Source organism: Hylobates moloch, unplaced genomic scaffold (genome assembly GCF_009828535.3).
Source record: "Hylobates moloch isolate HMO894 unplaced genomic scaffold, HMol_V3 SCAFFOLD_1, whole genome shotgun sequence".
Lineage (NCBI taxonomy): Eukaryota > Metazoa > Chordata > Mammalia > Primates > Hylobatidae > Hylobates > Hylobates moloch.
The window spans coordinates 187,676,852-187,693,545 of NW_026652276.1; the positions used below are offsets into that span (position 1 = coordinate 187,676,852).

General features: G+C 44.0%; 1 protein-coding gene across 4 annotated transcripts in view; it reads left to right on the plus strand.

The window, feature by feature from the left end:
- The first annotated feature begins 12,149 nt into the window (after positions 1–12,149).
- The window catches only part of PIK3CG (phosphatidylinositol-4,5-bisphosphate 3-kinase catalytic subunit gamma), a 49,540-nt gene continuing 44,995 nt past the window's right edge, over positions 12,150–16,694 (plus strand). The window contains exons 1-2 of one of the 4 annotated variants that reach the window (XM_032761354.2): positions 12,150–12,294; positions 14,429–16,435. In XM_032761354.2, coding sequence (XP_032617245.1) covers positions 14,441–16,435 — 1,995 coding nt within the window. In that variant the 5' untranslated portion in view covers positions 12,150–12,294; positions 14,429–14,440. Of the gene's footprint in view, positions 12,295–12,346; positions 12,651–14,416; positions 16,436–16,694 lie in introns of those variants that run through there. The other 3 variants (XM_032761353.2, XM_058425782.1, XM_058425794.1) reach the window with 3 other exon arrangements.

Here is a 16,694-nt window from a genome sequence, read left to right on the forward strand (position 1 = left end):
AGTCCAAGGTGGGCAGATCACTTAAGGCCAGAAGTTCAAGACCAGCCTGGCCAAAATGGCGAAATCCTGTGTCTACTAAAAATACAAAAAAAAAAAAAAAAAGAGCCAGGCATGGTGGCACACACCTGTATGTAATCCCAGCTACTTGGGAGGCTAAGGCACAAGAATCGCTTAAACCTGGGAGGCAGAGGTTGCAGTGAGTCGAGATCACACCACTGCACTCCAACCTGGGTGACACAGCGAAACTCTGTCTCAAAACAAAACAAAAAGTTGAAACTCAGAGCTTTTTCTCCCCTCTCAAACAGTGTCACCACCACCACCTCAAGGTGGCTTCTGGGCACAGAGTGAAGTACACACATATCCTCATGGCAGATGGAAGACAAGGAGGGCACTCGGCTCCATGTGCTGTCCTCTGAATGGCCCTCTATGCCCTTTGCTGAGGCAGACCCTCCGCCCAGCAGAATTACCTAGAGAGACTGTTAAGAATACAGATCCCCAACTCCTTTCTCTGGATGTTTTGATTCAGGGAAATTGGAGGGAAACCTAGGAATCTGTGTTATAAGTTTCCCAGAGGGTTTTGATGTAGCCAGGATATAAACTGGCATTTGTGAACCATTAGTATACCCCACCCTGTTTCCTACCAAGCTTTGAACTTCATTCTGTACTGTGAAATAGACTCATAACCCATTATCTCACATTAAGGTGTATATACATGGTTTACTGTTGTCATCATCTTTATTCATTTTGAGGCATACAGGGGGCAAAGAATATAAGGTATCCACAGTGAATCTTGGCACTGTTAGCAAACATACTGATACTGCAATTTAAATACGGTAATCACAGAATTTTCAAAACAGAACTGAAGAGACAAAAGGAGAAATAGGATCATCTGATATTAATTCTGGTTATTTCAATACCATTAAGAAGGAGGAGGTTCTAAGAAAAGCCACACAAAATCCCTGTGGGAAAGGAGAAGCAGTTTCATAAAGAAAGATAAAAAGATTTAAATATAATTTACTTTTACTAAAAAACACATCTAAAACCCTGAAAATTATATCTCATTTAAAAGCTGCTGATAAAAGAAATTTGCTAATATTTTTCTATAATTTTGTACCTTAAACATTACATAAATTATTAGTTGTCTCTCTGGTATTTGTATAATAAAGGAGTTTATAATATCACACTTCTGAAGCATTTTTAAATTATTACATTTAATGAATAAATAGAATTTTTTATATCACTTAAAGTTGATTTCAACTAGATTTCCACCCCCAAGAAATCCTTACATTTCAAATCCTATTAAGTGAAATTTAACCTTATAAAAATCTGATCCAAAATATTATGTCAGCCTATTTTTTCAAGAATAATCTTTTGTATCAATCAGAACATATTAAATTGGACTATGGTTACAAACGATCCCAAGATTTCAACAGCTTGACCCACCAAAGGTGTATTTCTTGCCCACATAAATGTCCAACATGGGTCAGCTGGGGGTTCTACTGACCCCAGTCTCTCAGGAGTCAGGTAGACACGGTTCCATCACAAGTGCTTCCAAGGTCTCCACAGCAGAGGGAAGGAAACATGGCAAATTGTGACAAATTTCTTCTCACATTTCATTGGTCAAAGTAAATCACATCATCACTCCTAATTTCAAAGGGTGGGAGAATATAGTTGTACCTCCTGCCTTCTGAATTTGAGTATGCATGACCAGCCCTATTGACTACCACACTTGCCTTTGGTTTTCATTTCCTTTGGACCTTGGCACCATGTAATAATCCACACTGTTCCCCTGTCTGGGACTCATATTATCAATCCAACAAATTTATATTATCATATCACCAACAACAAACATTGAATTATTTTAGAACTATCATATTAAAGCAAAGTTTCCTTTCTTTTTCGTAAAAGCAGTATGTCTAGTACATCTAATTTAGGCAGAGTCAGCGTACTACATGTAAGTTTTTTTAAGAAGAGAAGTTGGGTCCAGGCGCAGTGGCTCACACCTGTAATCCCAGCACTTTGGGAGGCCAAGGAGGGTGGATCACCTGAGGTCAGGAGTTCAAGACCAGCCTGGCCAACATGATGAAACCCCGTCTCTACTAAAAATACAAAAATTAGCCGGGCATGGGGAGGGGTGCCTATAATCCCAGCTACTCGGGAGGTTGAGGCAGGAGAATCTCTTGAACCTGGGAGAAGGAGGTTGCAGTGAGCCAAGATCATGCCATTGCACTCCAGCCTGGGTGACAAGAACTAAACTCCATCTCAAAAAAAAAAAGAGAAGTTGGTAGCCTGGCTGTGACAGAGATGACTAGTTATTCACCAAAGACCGGCCCTCTGTCTCCACCCCATCCCCACCCCCACCATAGGTAGAGTCACTGCTGAACTGCAGCAGGAGCTGTATCTCTCTGACCCCCATTCTCACAATACTCAATGAAATGTTGATGGAAGTGGCATTTCCCATGTTACACCCAGCCCTAAACCTCCTGCACCATCCTCCACTCTCATCTTCTGGCCTGGTATTGATGCCTGAGGCTTTCTTGAAAGCCACGTGTTGAAGAAGGCAGAGCCCCTGTCATCCCAGTCTCCAAATGACTACATCACACAGACCTTCCACCAGTCTCCCTCCCTGCTGACAGTACATATAAACCTATTACGAAAAATAGTTTCATTTTTAAAGTTCACGAAAATAAATTTTTATTATGGTAAACTTTCATAGTGATGGGGTAGAAGAATAAATTGACAAAACACTTCAAAAGTGTGAATTTAAAAAGTTTCTGGGGGCTGGGCGCGGTGGCTCATGGCTATAATCCCAGCACTTTGGGAGGCTGAAGCGGGCGGATCACTTGAGGTAAGGAGTTCGAGACCAGCTTGGCTAACATGGTGAAACCTTGTCTCTACTAAAAATACAAAAATTAGGCAGGCATGGTGGCAGGCACCTGTAGTCCCAGCTACTTGGAAGTCTAAGATCTGAGAATCGCTTGAACCTGGGAGGAGGAGGTTGCAGTGAGCCAAGATGGCACCACTGCACTCCAACCTGGGCAACAGAACAAGACTCTGTCTCAAAAAAAAAAAAAAAAAAAGAAAGAAAAATTTCTGGGGTTAGCCTTGACAATGACAAGTTCTAACAATGTAATCCTGTAGCTACCTATTAATCTCTCTTCATGTTATGTGCACCGTCTGATTAGAACAGAATTTCCTGGTGAGTGAAGGAAGAACTGCATCGTTATAGAACAGTTTGGAAAAGGCAACAGGGTTAGGACTGCCAGTTTCTAGTTTTGTAAAACCCTTTACTTATCACTTCCACTCACCATAGAGACAAGATATAATCATGACATCAATGATTGTCTAATGCTGGAAGGCTATAATTCTAAGTGTCTCATGATAGAAGTAATTCATAACACATGAAATTAGATGTAGGATAGTACTTAAATTTTATCATATTCATAAAGTTCTATTATGTATAGTATTTTCTTGGCAAACATAATGCTATGTGTTTGCCAAACCTATTTTCTTTTCCCTCTAGTCACATAGATAGGCTGTATTTCCCAGCCAATCCCATGGTTAGATGGGTCATGGTGACAGAGTTCTGGCCAATGGAAAATGGGCACAAAAATGTGAGCCATTCTCAGACTGAATGGAGGACTCAAGGCCCAAGGGAAAATCAGAACCACCAACTAGAAGGAGGCAGGTTCAGAATGAATGATTAGAACAGCTCCTCTCCATCCAACCTGCATGGGACTATAGGGTGAAAAAGAAACATGCCACTGAGATTTTGTTACAGCGATCAGCACAGTTAGCATAACCTAATGAATATGTTAAGACTATTTCATTTGTCTCAGAGAACTATGTCAAAGACTAAAACTGGCAGGGGTGGGGGTGGAATGTTAAGTATACTTGAATAAAGCCATGATTTTAAAAAGAAAGCAAGGGGTCTTTAGAGTTGTACTGCATCCCCTCTTCTACTCCCACTTCCACCCTGTTCAATTTGGTTCTTCGTAATTATTTACCAATGTCTACAAATGAAGGCCATGTTTCTTGCCATGGCCTTCTCAGAAACACCATGGCTTGACCACAGCTCACCCTCCTTGGGCCTCCTCTCCCATTCAAGGCTACTTAAGTGAATGAATTTCACTCTTCTGAACTTTGGCTGCCTTACACTATTCCCTCTCTGGAATGCTCTTTCCCCTCACCCCTGCCTACCTGAATTGCGCTGTTCTCCCTGCCACTTCTACTGCGGCCTTTCTGCTGAAAGGCTCAGTTGGAAAGGGCAGCATCCTGCTGTACATCCTTCCCTGTACAGCCCAGAGGACACTTCTTACATGCCATGCTTTGTGATGATGACAAGTGCACATCTTCTCTGCCCTGCTAAGTTTCAAGTTCCATGCACACAGAAACTCCATGTGCCATTACATAAGATATTCAATAACAAATGCTTAATGAATGCATGAACACAATGCACTCATGGCATTCATTTATTGCATAAGTCAATGAATAATTGAATGGAATGCCACAACATCAGCTTGAATGGGAGACCCCTTTCCCTCCAAATGAGTCTGAATTACCCGTGGCCCCCAGCTAATATAAAGATGGAGCCACTATGCCAAGGGCAGAGATTGTGAGAGGCAAACCCAACAATTCCGATCTAGGCTCCACTTGAAACATCAAGGTTCACATGGAAAGGAGTCTGCAAGAATGTAGCAGGAAAAGGAGGGCGGGGTGGGCGAGAAACACTCTTAATTGTTTAAGAAAGTATGGCCAGGTACAGTGGCTTATGCCTGTAATCCCAGCACTTTGGGAGGCAAAGGCTGGAGGACTGCTTGAGGCCAGCAGTTCAAGACCAGCCTGGGCAACATAGCGAGACCCATCTCTATGACAAATTTAAAAATTAGCCATGCATGGTGGTGCACCACCTCCAGTCCCAACTACTTGGGAGGCTGAGGTGGGAGAATTGCTTGAGCCAGGGAGATGGAGGCTTCAATAAGCCCTGTTTGCTTCACTGCACTCTAGCCTGGGAGACACAGTGAGAACCCGACTCCAAAAAAAAAAAAAAAGGTATGGAAAGTAGCTTAAATCTTTAGATAAAACTAATTTTTGACATTCATATACAGAAAAGTGATCATTGAGTGCACAAGCTTTTTATGTGCCAAGCTTCGTGAACTTCCACAAACTGATCATAAGCTAGGCCGGCACCCCATCAAGAAACTACCAGCAACCCAAAAGCTCCTCCCCTTCAGGTTGTACATACTATTTTAAAAGAAAAGGAGGCAAGAGGGGAGGAGGAGAGAATGAAAAAGGCTCGAGGAATGGAGACTGCCCAGGCATCTATTTGAAAAGAAAATGAGAAATGCCATGGCAGCAGAGGGGCACACCCGGGGGAACTCGAGCCCTCACTGAGACACACCCTGCAAGGCATTTCCCAATCTGCAGAAAATTCTCACGTGATTCAACAGACACACATGATGGGTAATTCCAGAAAATGCAGGCCAAGCTTTGGAGGCAAAAAGATTCCTCCTAGGTACAGAGCAAGGCAGGTAGAGATCCCTCCCTGTCCCACCCCAGGTCCCTGCAGGAGCAAGTGCCGTGTCCGCAAGGTCCTTGTCTACCGGTCAGGGAAGAAAGCAGTGCAGAGGCCACTGGAATAAAGTTGATTTTGGCTTGAAAAGAAGAAGAAGGAGGTGCAGGGCCCTGGCCTCACAGCGACCCGGCTCACCCTCCTGGGGGCCAGGAAAGCACTTGGCTCCTGGCCAGCCCCACCACCCACTTCCCAGCCCCAGCCTGCTTTGCTCCTGTGCCCTTTTTCTGAACCTGGAGAGGCGGGGCACCCTCTTGGCTTCCTTCCAGCTGGATGTGACTCCTGCCAGACTCAAAGCTGAGAACCCAGGGCTTTGGAAGGAACAATGTTCCCTAAGAAGGCCTGAGAAGCAGCTCCTATTATAATCTCCCTTCCAGCCTCAGGACCAGGGATTTGAGAGCAGACTCCAACCAAGCTGGTCTACTCAGTCTTCCTCTCTCCTAGGACCCTCTGCTATGCTCTTGAACAGGGAAAATCCTATGAAGGAAGGAAACAGACTTGGTTCAGAAACTACTCCCTTATTTCAATCAGCTTTGTCTCTGTCAGGATCATGGTGTGTGTGTGAGAGGTGGATGAGACAGTTAGGCAGGTGATTAGATAGGTGCATAGATAGGTAGATAAAATTCCTTAGCAGCAAGCAGGTAATTCTGAAGGCAGGGACTCAGGGATGGGTCTGAATGTCCATTCTATGGGAGGATTTCTTGCTCACAGGACATGGTACCAATGGTCTTTGGTCTTATATTTCAGTCAATATTAGGAATGGAACAAAGAAAACTACTAAATTGGACCAAATAAGAGCTATAAAGGAGATGTTTCTAAAGCATTGTGGTTCCTTATAATGTCAAACTAGGTTAACTCCTAAGTTCCACACTCTGCAGACCATTTTCCTCCCAAGTTTCACATTGCAAGGTTTGAAGAGGAGGCAGATTGGAGAGTTTTATGTTACGTGGTTACATGGAAGGGAGGGGCTGTCTGGGTTTTGGTTAGTCTGGGAGGCTTTGGGAATATCACTCAGTACTCCCATTGCTTCTGTAAATACAAAGGAATCCAATGGCTTCCAAAAAGAGAGACTCTATACAAACTAACCATTCCACCAACATTTATCAAGGCCCTAGCTTTGTATGTGGCAAGCACTGTATTAAGCTCTGGGGAATACAGTGAGTGAATACAGAGCAGTCACTCAAAGAACCCAGTCTGGTAGAGGAGGCAGCCCAGTCACCAGCTATCCTCACCCAGGAGAAGTGCTATGATGTCTGCCACTTACCACCTATGGCACCAAGGGCAAGCCACTCAACTTCTCTGTGCCTTGCTTTTAGCACCTGTGAGTGGAGATAATAGCAGTGCCTCTCTCCTTGGAAGGGTGTGAGGATTAAATGAATGAATGTACTAAAGTTCTTAGATCAACGTAAGACTCAAAGAAAGTGCCATAAAAGAGTTAGTGAGCCAGGCACAGTGGTTCATGCCTGTAATCTCAACACTTTGGGAGGCCAGGGCAGGCAGATCACTTGAACCCAGGCATTCCAGACCAGCCAGGGCAACATGGCGATATCTCATCTCTAGTAAATAAACAAAAAATTAGCCGGGTGTGGAGGCTCACACCTGTAGTTCCAGCTGCTCGGGAGGCTGAGATGGGAGGATCACTTGAGCCCGGGAGGTCAAGGCTGCAGTGAGCTGAGATTGCAGTACTGTACTCCAGCCTGAGCAACAGAGTGAAACCCTTCCCTAAAAAAGAGTTTCCACTTATTGGTGATGATATTGTTATTGTGGTGGTTACTATTGGGAGAAAGCTTCCCTAACCCTATGCTTTCCTGACCAGAAAGCCCTCTCAGTGGAGGTTACTCACTCTGAATACCAATGAAGCAGGAGCTGGTCAAATGGCTGAGGGGATGAGAGAAGGGGGAGGGAGAGGAGAGAGAATGAGGGGAGGGGACAGGACACAGGGAGTGGCACACAGAGGCACAGAGGTGTGGTGGAACACAGAAGGTATGAGAGTAGAAATTGGTGGAATTCAATCATGGAAGGGAATTGGAAGAGGAGAATCTGGAAGAGAGAGTTAAGGATAGTTCATAAGAGATAAATCATAAAAGGTCTAATGTATTATGCAGGCCGGGTGTGGTGGCTCACACCTGTAATCTCAGCACTTTTGGAGGCTGTGGCAGGTGGATAACTTGAGGTCAGAAGTTCAAGACCAGGCTGGCCAATATGGTGAAACCCAGTCTATACTAAAAATACAAAAATTAGTTGGGCATGGTGGCGCATGCCTATAATCCCAGCTACTCAAGAGGCTGAGGCAGGAGAATCACTTGAACCTGGCAAGTGGAGGTTGCAATGAGTTGAGATCACACCACTGCACTCCAGCCTGGGAGATAGAGCTAGACTCTGTCTCAAAAATAAAAAATAAAATAAAAATAAAGTATCGTGGCCGGGCGCAGTGGCTCACGCTTGTAATCCCAGCACTTTGGGAGGCCGAGGCGGGGGGATCACGAGGTCAGGAGATCGAGACCACGGTGAAACCCCGTCTCTACTAAAAATACAAAAAAATAGCCGGGCGTGGTGGCGGGCACCTGTAGTCCCAGCTACTCGGAGAGGCTGAGGCAGGAGAATGGCGTGAACCCGGGAGGCGGAGCTTGCAGTGAGCCGAGATTGCACCACTGCACTCCAGCCTGGGCGACAGAGCGAGACTCCATCTCAAAAAAAATAAATAAATAAAATAAAGTATCACGCAAAGGATTTTGGATTTTTAAAAACCAATTTATAGAAAAATATTTTCCAGAAATTTGTGAAGTGCTTACTACTATGTATTGGCAAAGTTTAACTAAACAAGGAAACAAAAATGCGCTCAATGGTCAGTTTCTGATACTAAGAATGGAGAACGAAGTGGAAGGTCCCATAGGGACCTAGATCTGGCTGTAGGTCCATGTAGTTGTGTTGACTGTGACTGATTTCCCATAGCTTCTTTTCTCAGAACCTGAAGTGGCTCCCCCCCACCCACACGGCATAATAATAGCCTACATTCCTAATGGCATCAAGACTGTAGTACAGTCTCCTACAATCCTCCCTAATCCCATTTGTCCTTACAGTCAGAGCCCTGACATTTGGTTCTGGTGTCCACTACTCTCTAGCCAGCCAGGAACTCAGGGGACAAATCCTGATTAGCTTAAACCATTCACATAATTCTATCCCCTTTCCTACTGATTGGCTAAGGTATCGATGGGCCCTTGCCACAGTTCTGGCCAGAGACATAAGGGGACCCAGAAGACCTTTGGGAAAGTCTTCCTCTCTCTGAAAAAGAAACACACAAGATGGCATGGACTCTTCTTCCTCCGTGTGTCCTGTTGGTGTTTGATACCTGGAATTCTGTACCTTCTAGAGTCATCTAACATAATATCTTACATAGTACAGTGAGATAAGTTTCTGTTCCATTGAAAACTGAAGATTTATAACAACTTCCTATGAAATATGTAGGGTGGTTGTTATCCTTTGGTAGATTAGGAGGCCAAAAGAAATGAAGGGGCATATATGAGGCCTAAAGAATGTGCAGGAATAAACCTAGGTCTCATGAATGTGTGTGTTTCTACAATACCAGGATGCTTCTCTTAAATCTTACCAAATACAGACCAAAAAATATCAAGCACAGCTTCATAAAGGTTTGCCTTTGTGCTCGGACAACAAAGCAAGGTATGAAGGTGAACTAAACTGTCAGATTAGATTAAAATGCCTTTTTGCATTTTTATCACAATGTATAAACCATCTGAAGCTGAGCTAAAAAAAATATGAAAAGATGATCATGTTTTTTCAAGATGAAAGATTCCCTCGAGTCTGAGTGACACAGCTACTCCAACAGTAAATAACCAATAACAGAGTTCCCAGCCAGTATGCCCAAAGCAGTGAGGTCCTTGGGGATGCACCCATTGTCTCACGCTTTGAGGAGCTTCCTCAGTTCACCCCAGTGTGCCATACACATGTCACCACTATTTACATGTGGCAACACATGAAATACATATGGGAAGCACACACTTGTCTGGCCATGTCTCTCCCCATCTCTCGCACTGCTCTCTTTCTCAGACTCTCCATTTCAGTGAACTGATCTGTTCACTGTCCCACAGTTGCCTTCTGGCTTGAGGACTTGTCCCTGTGATTCCTCTTGCCTTGAATCCTGGACCTTCCCCTGCGTATTTAAAACAAAAATTTTCAAATCTCACCCAAAGTGAACTCCTCCAGTAAACTGTTGGCTTGCATAATGAAAGTTACATCACACAGTTAAACCGCTTGGACCGCATATGCTAACGCATTGCACATGTTATTCTTTCCTCTGCATGTTCTGTCTCTCCAAGTAGACCATAAATAATCTCTCTGAAGGCCATTGCAAAGAGCCTTCCTCATAACAATTAATTTTTAATGTCTATTAATCACTGATACTTCCTACTGTGTTCTTATTTTCTAAACTGTTCTATCTTGTCATTGCTGTGACCACTGACATGATATAGAAGGTCAGAACCTTTGACTGTGTTTTTTTTTTTCCCAACCAAAATGATTTCTATGTCCACAGATTCACAGAAGGGAAAAATAATATATTATTAAAACACGATATTAATGAGGACTGAAGGTCTTCTAAATATTCTGGGGATATAAAATATTCTTACTCATAAAGGATGCTTCTGCATGGAGGAAGTATCCACAGAGGAAGGAAATCTTTGCCATTACTTCTGCCTGGGAACATTTACTACAGATAGTCAAATTTTAGTGGCTATATTAAGATTTAGGGAAAAGCAGGGTACTTTTAATCTCAAGCCACCAATAAACCTGACGTATTTGCATGTTTAGTCATAAAACAGAAAATCCTTTGCCTAATCAAACTTAGCTGAATAGTTCCTTCAGAAGCAGGCAGGGCCAAGAGGCTGAGTCTCGTGTTTCTGGAATAATGTGGCGTGTGTGTGTATGTGCAGTGCCAGATTGGGACTTGGCCCCCTGGAGTGACTGAGCCAGGACAGGGAATGGATCTATTGAATGGTCTGGGGAACACAGCTGGCCTAGCTCATGGTCCCTCTGAGGTCAGCCCTCCCATCCTCAAACCTCCTCCCACTCCACCCACCCCCAGGAACCCTCCCACACACTCTGGGTAAAACACAGCTTGGTAAGCTCTCACATCATGGCTTGGTGGCTACAGTGTGTTGATCTTCCCTCAGGACCAACCAAGAAAGCCAGCCTTGGTGCTTCTAAAGCTGCCAGCCTCCTAAGGGAGTATTCCTATATAGGAATATACTTTGAGAAGCTCATAAGTCCCCTCTAAATATTTGGGAGGCAGCCTTTGAATTAAATTATATGCCTGCTGATGTCAACTATTAGAGTGCTATTTACAAGTTAAAACCCAAGAGGCATATGTAAAAGGAGATAAGTCAAATCAATCATTTATCTCGATATCAGAGTAAATCAGAGGAACTCTGAATTATATACCTCCAAGAGACTTGTGAAGTCAACTCCTTTCTATCTGCTGCCCTTGAAGCTCAGCTAGACTCCCTCAACACCCCGATTGGAGGATGAACTCTAGCATAGGGAATTCTGAGATGGAGGGAGGGGGCACTGGTTCAGGATGCTTGGAGGTTCTGGAAAGAACTGAGGTCACCTGGAAGATACAACGCTACTCTAAAAATGATTCAGGATGGCTTTTCTATGCATTCTCTACTCCCACAGGAATCAGGACCCAACTCCCAGGATGGAATCTGCCTGATGCTGTAACAGTGTTCAGCTCCCCAATTTCCCCATGATACCAGGCAACCTCCTTCTATTTTGTCTACAGTCAATTAATCAACATTGCTGACAGTAAGGCTCCATTGTCAACACAGGATATTTTCTGAAGCATTAATTTTTGTTTCAATAGTTGATCCTTCTTTGGAATATAATGTGTTACAATGTAGTAGTACTTAGTATTAAAATCAAAATACCTTTTTATTCATCTTTCAATTTTAATACTTTTAGCATTTCAACCATTATTTGAAGGGTTACTTACTGCAGTATGTCACATTTATATACACACATGCACATGCTGCAGTGCTTTCAGTTTGAGCCAGTGATATTTTAGGCCCCAAACGCTCTGAAAAAATAGAGAAAGCTCTCACCAAGCTAAGGAAGTGAGCTCCCAGACCATGCCTTTAAAAATTTTCAGCTTGATAACTTAGTCCTCAAGATTACTAGGTTTCTCTTCCCCCACCCCTCAGTTAGCGTGTGCGAACAAGGATTCTTTTGAATTCCCAGGAGGAGAATGAGTTTAATTTGACTGGTAAAAGTTTTCCTAATAGGATACCTAATACTGTGGCTCTTAGAACTAGCTACAAAGATATATTTCATATGTTTATGTCTAATAATGGGTAATTTTGGTTTGGATTTATGTCATTTTGTCTCAGCATCACAATTTTTGAAAAATTAGTTCAAAGAGAAAAAAAAAAGAAAAACCATGGTAAACATTGCTCAGTCTCATACTCCTACCCTCTCTATGCTAAAACAGGAAATGCATTTCTGACACTTAAAACGAGCAATCGCACGTATAATCAACTTGGTTAAAACTTCCTTCCTGGTAACTGCAACACTTCCTCTGCATCTGGATATGAAGGGAGCCCCAGAAAAGCGGAAGAATTTAGACGCACACTGGATAGGTTTGAATTTGTTTTGTTTTCAAAAATTAAACAAATGATCCTTCAGCATCATCGCCTCCGCTGCTTTATCAGGTATTGCTTCCTTCTATTTTTTGCTCTTTGTGGGGTCTGACTCGGAATAGTGGCACTTCCTTCTCTGCTAGATTATTTTTATCTGAAACTGTTGTCGGTTCTCGAGATGATACTACCACCGAATGTCTGTGTTTCATTGTCTAGTCCAACCTGTATTGTGGATATCCACAAGGTTCCGGCAATAGTTTTGCAGGTGCATCAGATTTTTGTTTTCATTTTGGGAGGAAAAGGGAGGGCACGGCAGCCAGGCTTCATATTCCTACAAGTGCATGCTTCAAGATTACTGTACTTACAGTGTTTCCAACATCTTCTCATAAAAGGGAAAAGCTTCATAGCCTCAACCATGAAGGAAACCAGTGAGTATTAGTCAGCCTGTTTTCCTCTGCATCTTATAAGATCGTTTGGTATCACTGAGGCAGAAGTTATTGCTGTGTATTTATATGCTGCCTAAATTTGGACATGTTTTATTTCAAGTTAGTGTCAATATCAATGTATCTTACAGTTGTCTTCTTTGTTAGTTATTCTATAATGTAGCAAAAGACCAAAATGACTGTTTTAAGCCACAAGAGACAGTTCTTTGGGACAGTTGGTTTCACTTACTAAGTATAACTTCATATTTTAAGAGAGGGAATATTGGTTTTAAAAGTTAAGCCAAGATTTGAACATAAGTTTGGATCAAATGAAATTTGTCTTTCTTATCTTTTTATCAAGCTCTCCTTTTTTGTATACATCAAATGCTCCACTATTTCTTAAGGAAATACTGTAGTTTTAAGTCTAACATTAGTTATTTAAGAGAGTAAATGATATTTTCTGAAACATTAATTTTTTGTTTCAATAATTGATTCTTGTTTAGAATATAATGTATTACAATGTAGTGATACTAAATATTGAAAGCAAAATACCTATTAATCTTTCAGTGTTAATACCTTTCAAATTTCAATTACTATTTGAAGGATTTCATATTGCAGTATGTCCCATTTATACTTAAGTACTTTGTGAAGGGTAGGTACTTACTGAATTTTGTGGAAAGAGTGAATAGGTTAATGAGAATAAATTTGTGAATTTGTGTTACAAAAATGAAAATATTAGAGCAAAAAAGAAGTTAAATGATTGGGGGTCTTAACAGAAGGTCACTGGAGTCCAGAAATCCTGCCTTCCATCCTGTGGCTCCTCCACTATTAAGTAGAGACAGATCAAATTAACTTAAATTAATTAATTAAACAATGTTAAAATTACCTAAATGTTCCTATTGGGAGAGTACAGCCTTGGGTGACTCTTCTAAGATACTGCCCTAATATAGCAATGACAGCCAGAATGCTGACAAATTCCATGATTCAAAATTTTACATATATGCAAACGGTTTTGACTGCAACTTTACTAATTCCGACATGTTTTAGCTTTACAAATGAAACGACTTGCTTTCCTAATTAGAAAGAAAAAATGAAACCAAGAGACAGGAAATTTATTAGGGAGTAGATCCTGGGTCCAGGCAGTTTGAAAACAGGCAACGTGAAGCAAGGTTGAGTGAGGTGTCTGGGTTCCAAGAAGTGTGAGACTTAACAAAGAGGAAGTAAGTTAAAGGCCTGTTTTCAAAGTGAGGTTTTTTGGCATCTCGTGTTGCACCTTGTAAACTGGGACTTGATCCTTAACTGTACTGTTTTAGACATCTATATGTTTCAGTGTGTTTAAGAACAATTTCCATTCTGAGCCATTATAATGTGTCATGCGCTGTGCTGGATGAGTGTTTTACCTAACTCTTTAAAATTTTCAAAGTATACAAAAGTAGAACGACCAATAAGCCCCCATATACCTGTCACCCATATTGAACAAGTATTACTTTATTTAACTCTCCCTCTGGGGCATTCATTACTAACCCGTTTGAGAGATGAGAAATAGGCTCAGAGATTAAACAGCCCAAATCACCCAGAAAGTAAGTGGCTGGGCCAGAACTCACGGGCCCGACTCCAAAGCCCATGCTCTGAAGGGCTGTAGTGCTTCCAGTTTAAAATACTTGGTTCCTCTGGTTCCCTGTGCACATGTACGCCGCCTATACCTCCTCTTCCCTCATCTCACCAGAAAATATAAGGGGAAAGTGCCTTTCTTGTGACAAATCCCTGTGTCCCTCCGCTCCCAGGTCGCATAGGGCATGGAGCTGGAGAACTATGAACAGCCCGTGGTGCTGAGAGAGGACAACTGCCGCAGGCGCCGGAGGATGAAGCCGCGCAGTGCTGCGGCCAGCCTGTCCTCCATGGAGCTCATCCCCATCGAATTCGTGCTGCCCACCAGCCAGCGCAAATGCAAGAGCCCCGAAACGGCGCTGCTGCACGTGGCCGGCCACGGCAACGTGGAGCAGATGAAGGCCCAGGTGTGGCTGCGAGCGCTGGAGACCAGCGTGGCGGCGGACTTCTACCACCGGCTGGGCCCGGACCACTTCCTCCTGCTGTATCAGAAGAAGGGGCAGTGGTACGAAATCTACGACAAGTACCAGGTGGTGCAGACTCTGGACTGCCTGCGCTACTGGAAGGCCACGCACCGGAGCCCGGGTCAGATCCACCTGGTGCAGCGGCGTCCGCCCTCTGAGGAGTCGCAAACGTTCCAGCGGCAGCTCACCGCGCTGATCGGCTATGACGTCACGGACGTCAGCAACGTGCACGACGACGAGCTGGAGTTCACGCGCCGTGGCTTGGTGACCCCGCGCATGGCAGAGGTGGCCAGCCGCGACCCCAAGCTCTACGCCATGCACCCCTGGGTGACGTCCAAGCCCCTCCCGGAGTACCTGTGGAAGAAGATTGCCAACAACTGCATCTTCATCGTCATTCACCGCAGCACCACCAGCCAGACCATTAAGGTCTCGCCCGACGACACCCCCGGCGACATCCTGCAGAGTTTCTTCACCAAGATGGCCAAGAAGAAATCTCTGATGGATATTCCCGAAAGCCAAAGCGAACAGGATTTTGTGCTGCGCGTCTGTGGCCGGGATGAGTATCTGGTGGGCGAAACGCCCATCAAAAACTTCCAGTGGGTGAGGCACTGCCTCAAGAACAGAGAAGAGATTCACCTGGTGCTGGACACGCCTCCAGACCCGGCCCTAGACGAGGTGAGGAAGGAAGAGTGGCCGCTGGTGGACGACTGCACGGGAGTCACCGGCTACCATGAGCAGCTTACCATCCACGGCAAGGACCACGAGAGTGTGTTCACCGTGTCCCTGTGGGACTGCGACCGCAAGTTCAGGGTCAAGATCAGAGGCATTGATATCCCCGTCCTGCCCCGGAACACCGACCTCACAGTTTTTGTAGAGGCAAACATCCAGCATGGGCAACAAGTCCTTTGCCAAAGGAGAACCAGCCCCAAACCCTTCACAGAGGAGGTGCTGTGGAATGTGTGGCTTGAGTTCAGTATCAAAATCAAAGACTTGCCCAAAGGGGCTCTACTGAACCTCCAGATCTACTGCGGTAAAGCTCCAGCACTGTCCAGCAAGGCCTCTGCAGAGTCCGCCAGTTCTGAGTCCAAGGGCAAAGTTCAGCTTCTCTATTATGTGAACCTGCTGCTGATAGACCACCGTTTCCTCCTGCGCCGTGGAGAATACGTCCTCCACATGTGGCAGATATCCGGGAAGGGAGAAGACCAAGGAAGCTTCAATGCTGACAAACTCACGTCTGCAACTAACCCAGACAAGGAGAACTCAATGTCCATCTCCATTCTTCTGGACAATTACTGCCACCCGATAGCCCTGCCTAAGCATCAGCCCACCCCTGACCCGGAAGGGGACCGGGTTCGAGCAGAAATGCCCAACCAGCTTCGCAAGCAATTGGAGGCGATCATAGCCACTGATCCACTTAACCCTCTCACAGCAGAGGACAAAGAATTGCTCTGGCATTTTAGATATGAAAGCCTTAAGCACCCAAAAGCATATCCTAAGCTATTTAGTTCAGTGAAATGGGGACAGCAAGAAATTGTGGCCAAAACATACCAATTGTTGGCCAGAAGAGAAGTCTGGGATCAAAGTGCTTTGGATGTTGGGTTAACAATGCAACTCCTGGACTGCAACTTCTCAGATGAAAATGTAAGAGCCATTGCAGTTCAGAAACTGGAGAGCTTGGAGGACGATGATGTTCTGCATTACCTTCTACAGTTGGTCCAGGTAGGGGATGTTGGTGTTATCAATGGAAGCCTTCTCAAAAGGAATTTATTTGCATATGCACAGGCACTCCATTCAGTTGTCATCAAATGCCCTTTGTTCAGAGCTTCATCATCGGCAAAAGTAGATCTGATGAAGCTGCCTCAAAAAGTAGTAAACTGTTCCATGTACATTTTTACTGTCTTGGAGGGTTTGCTGACAAACGTTTTGCAGACATTAGTACTTCACGTGTTTAGGAGAATTGGCCATGTGGGAATACTTT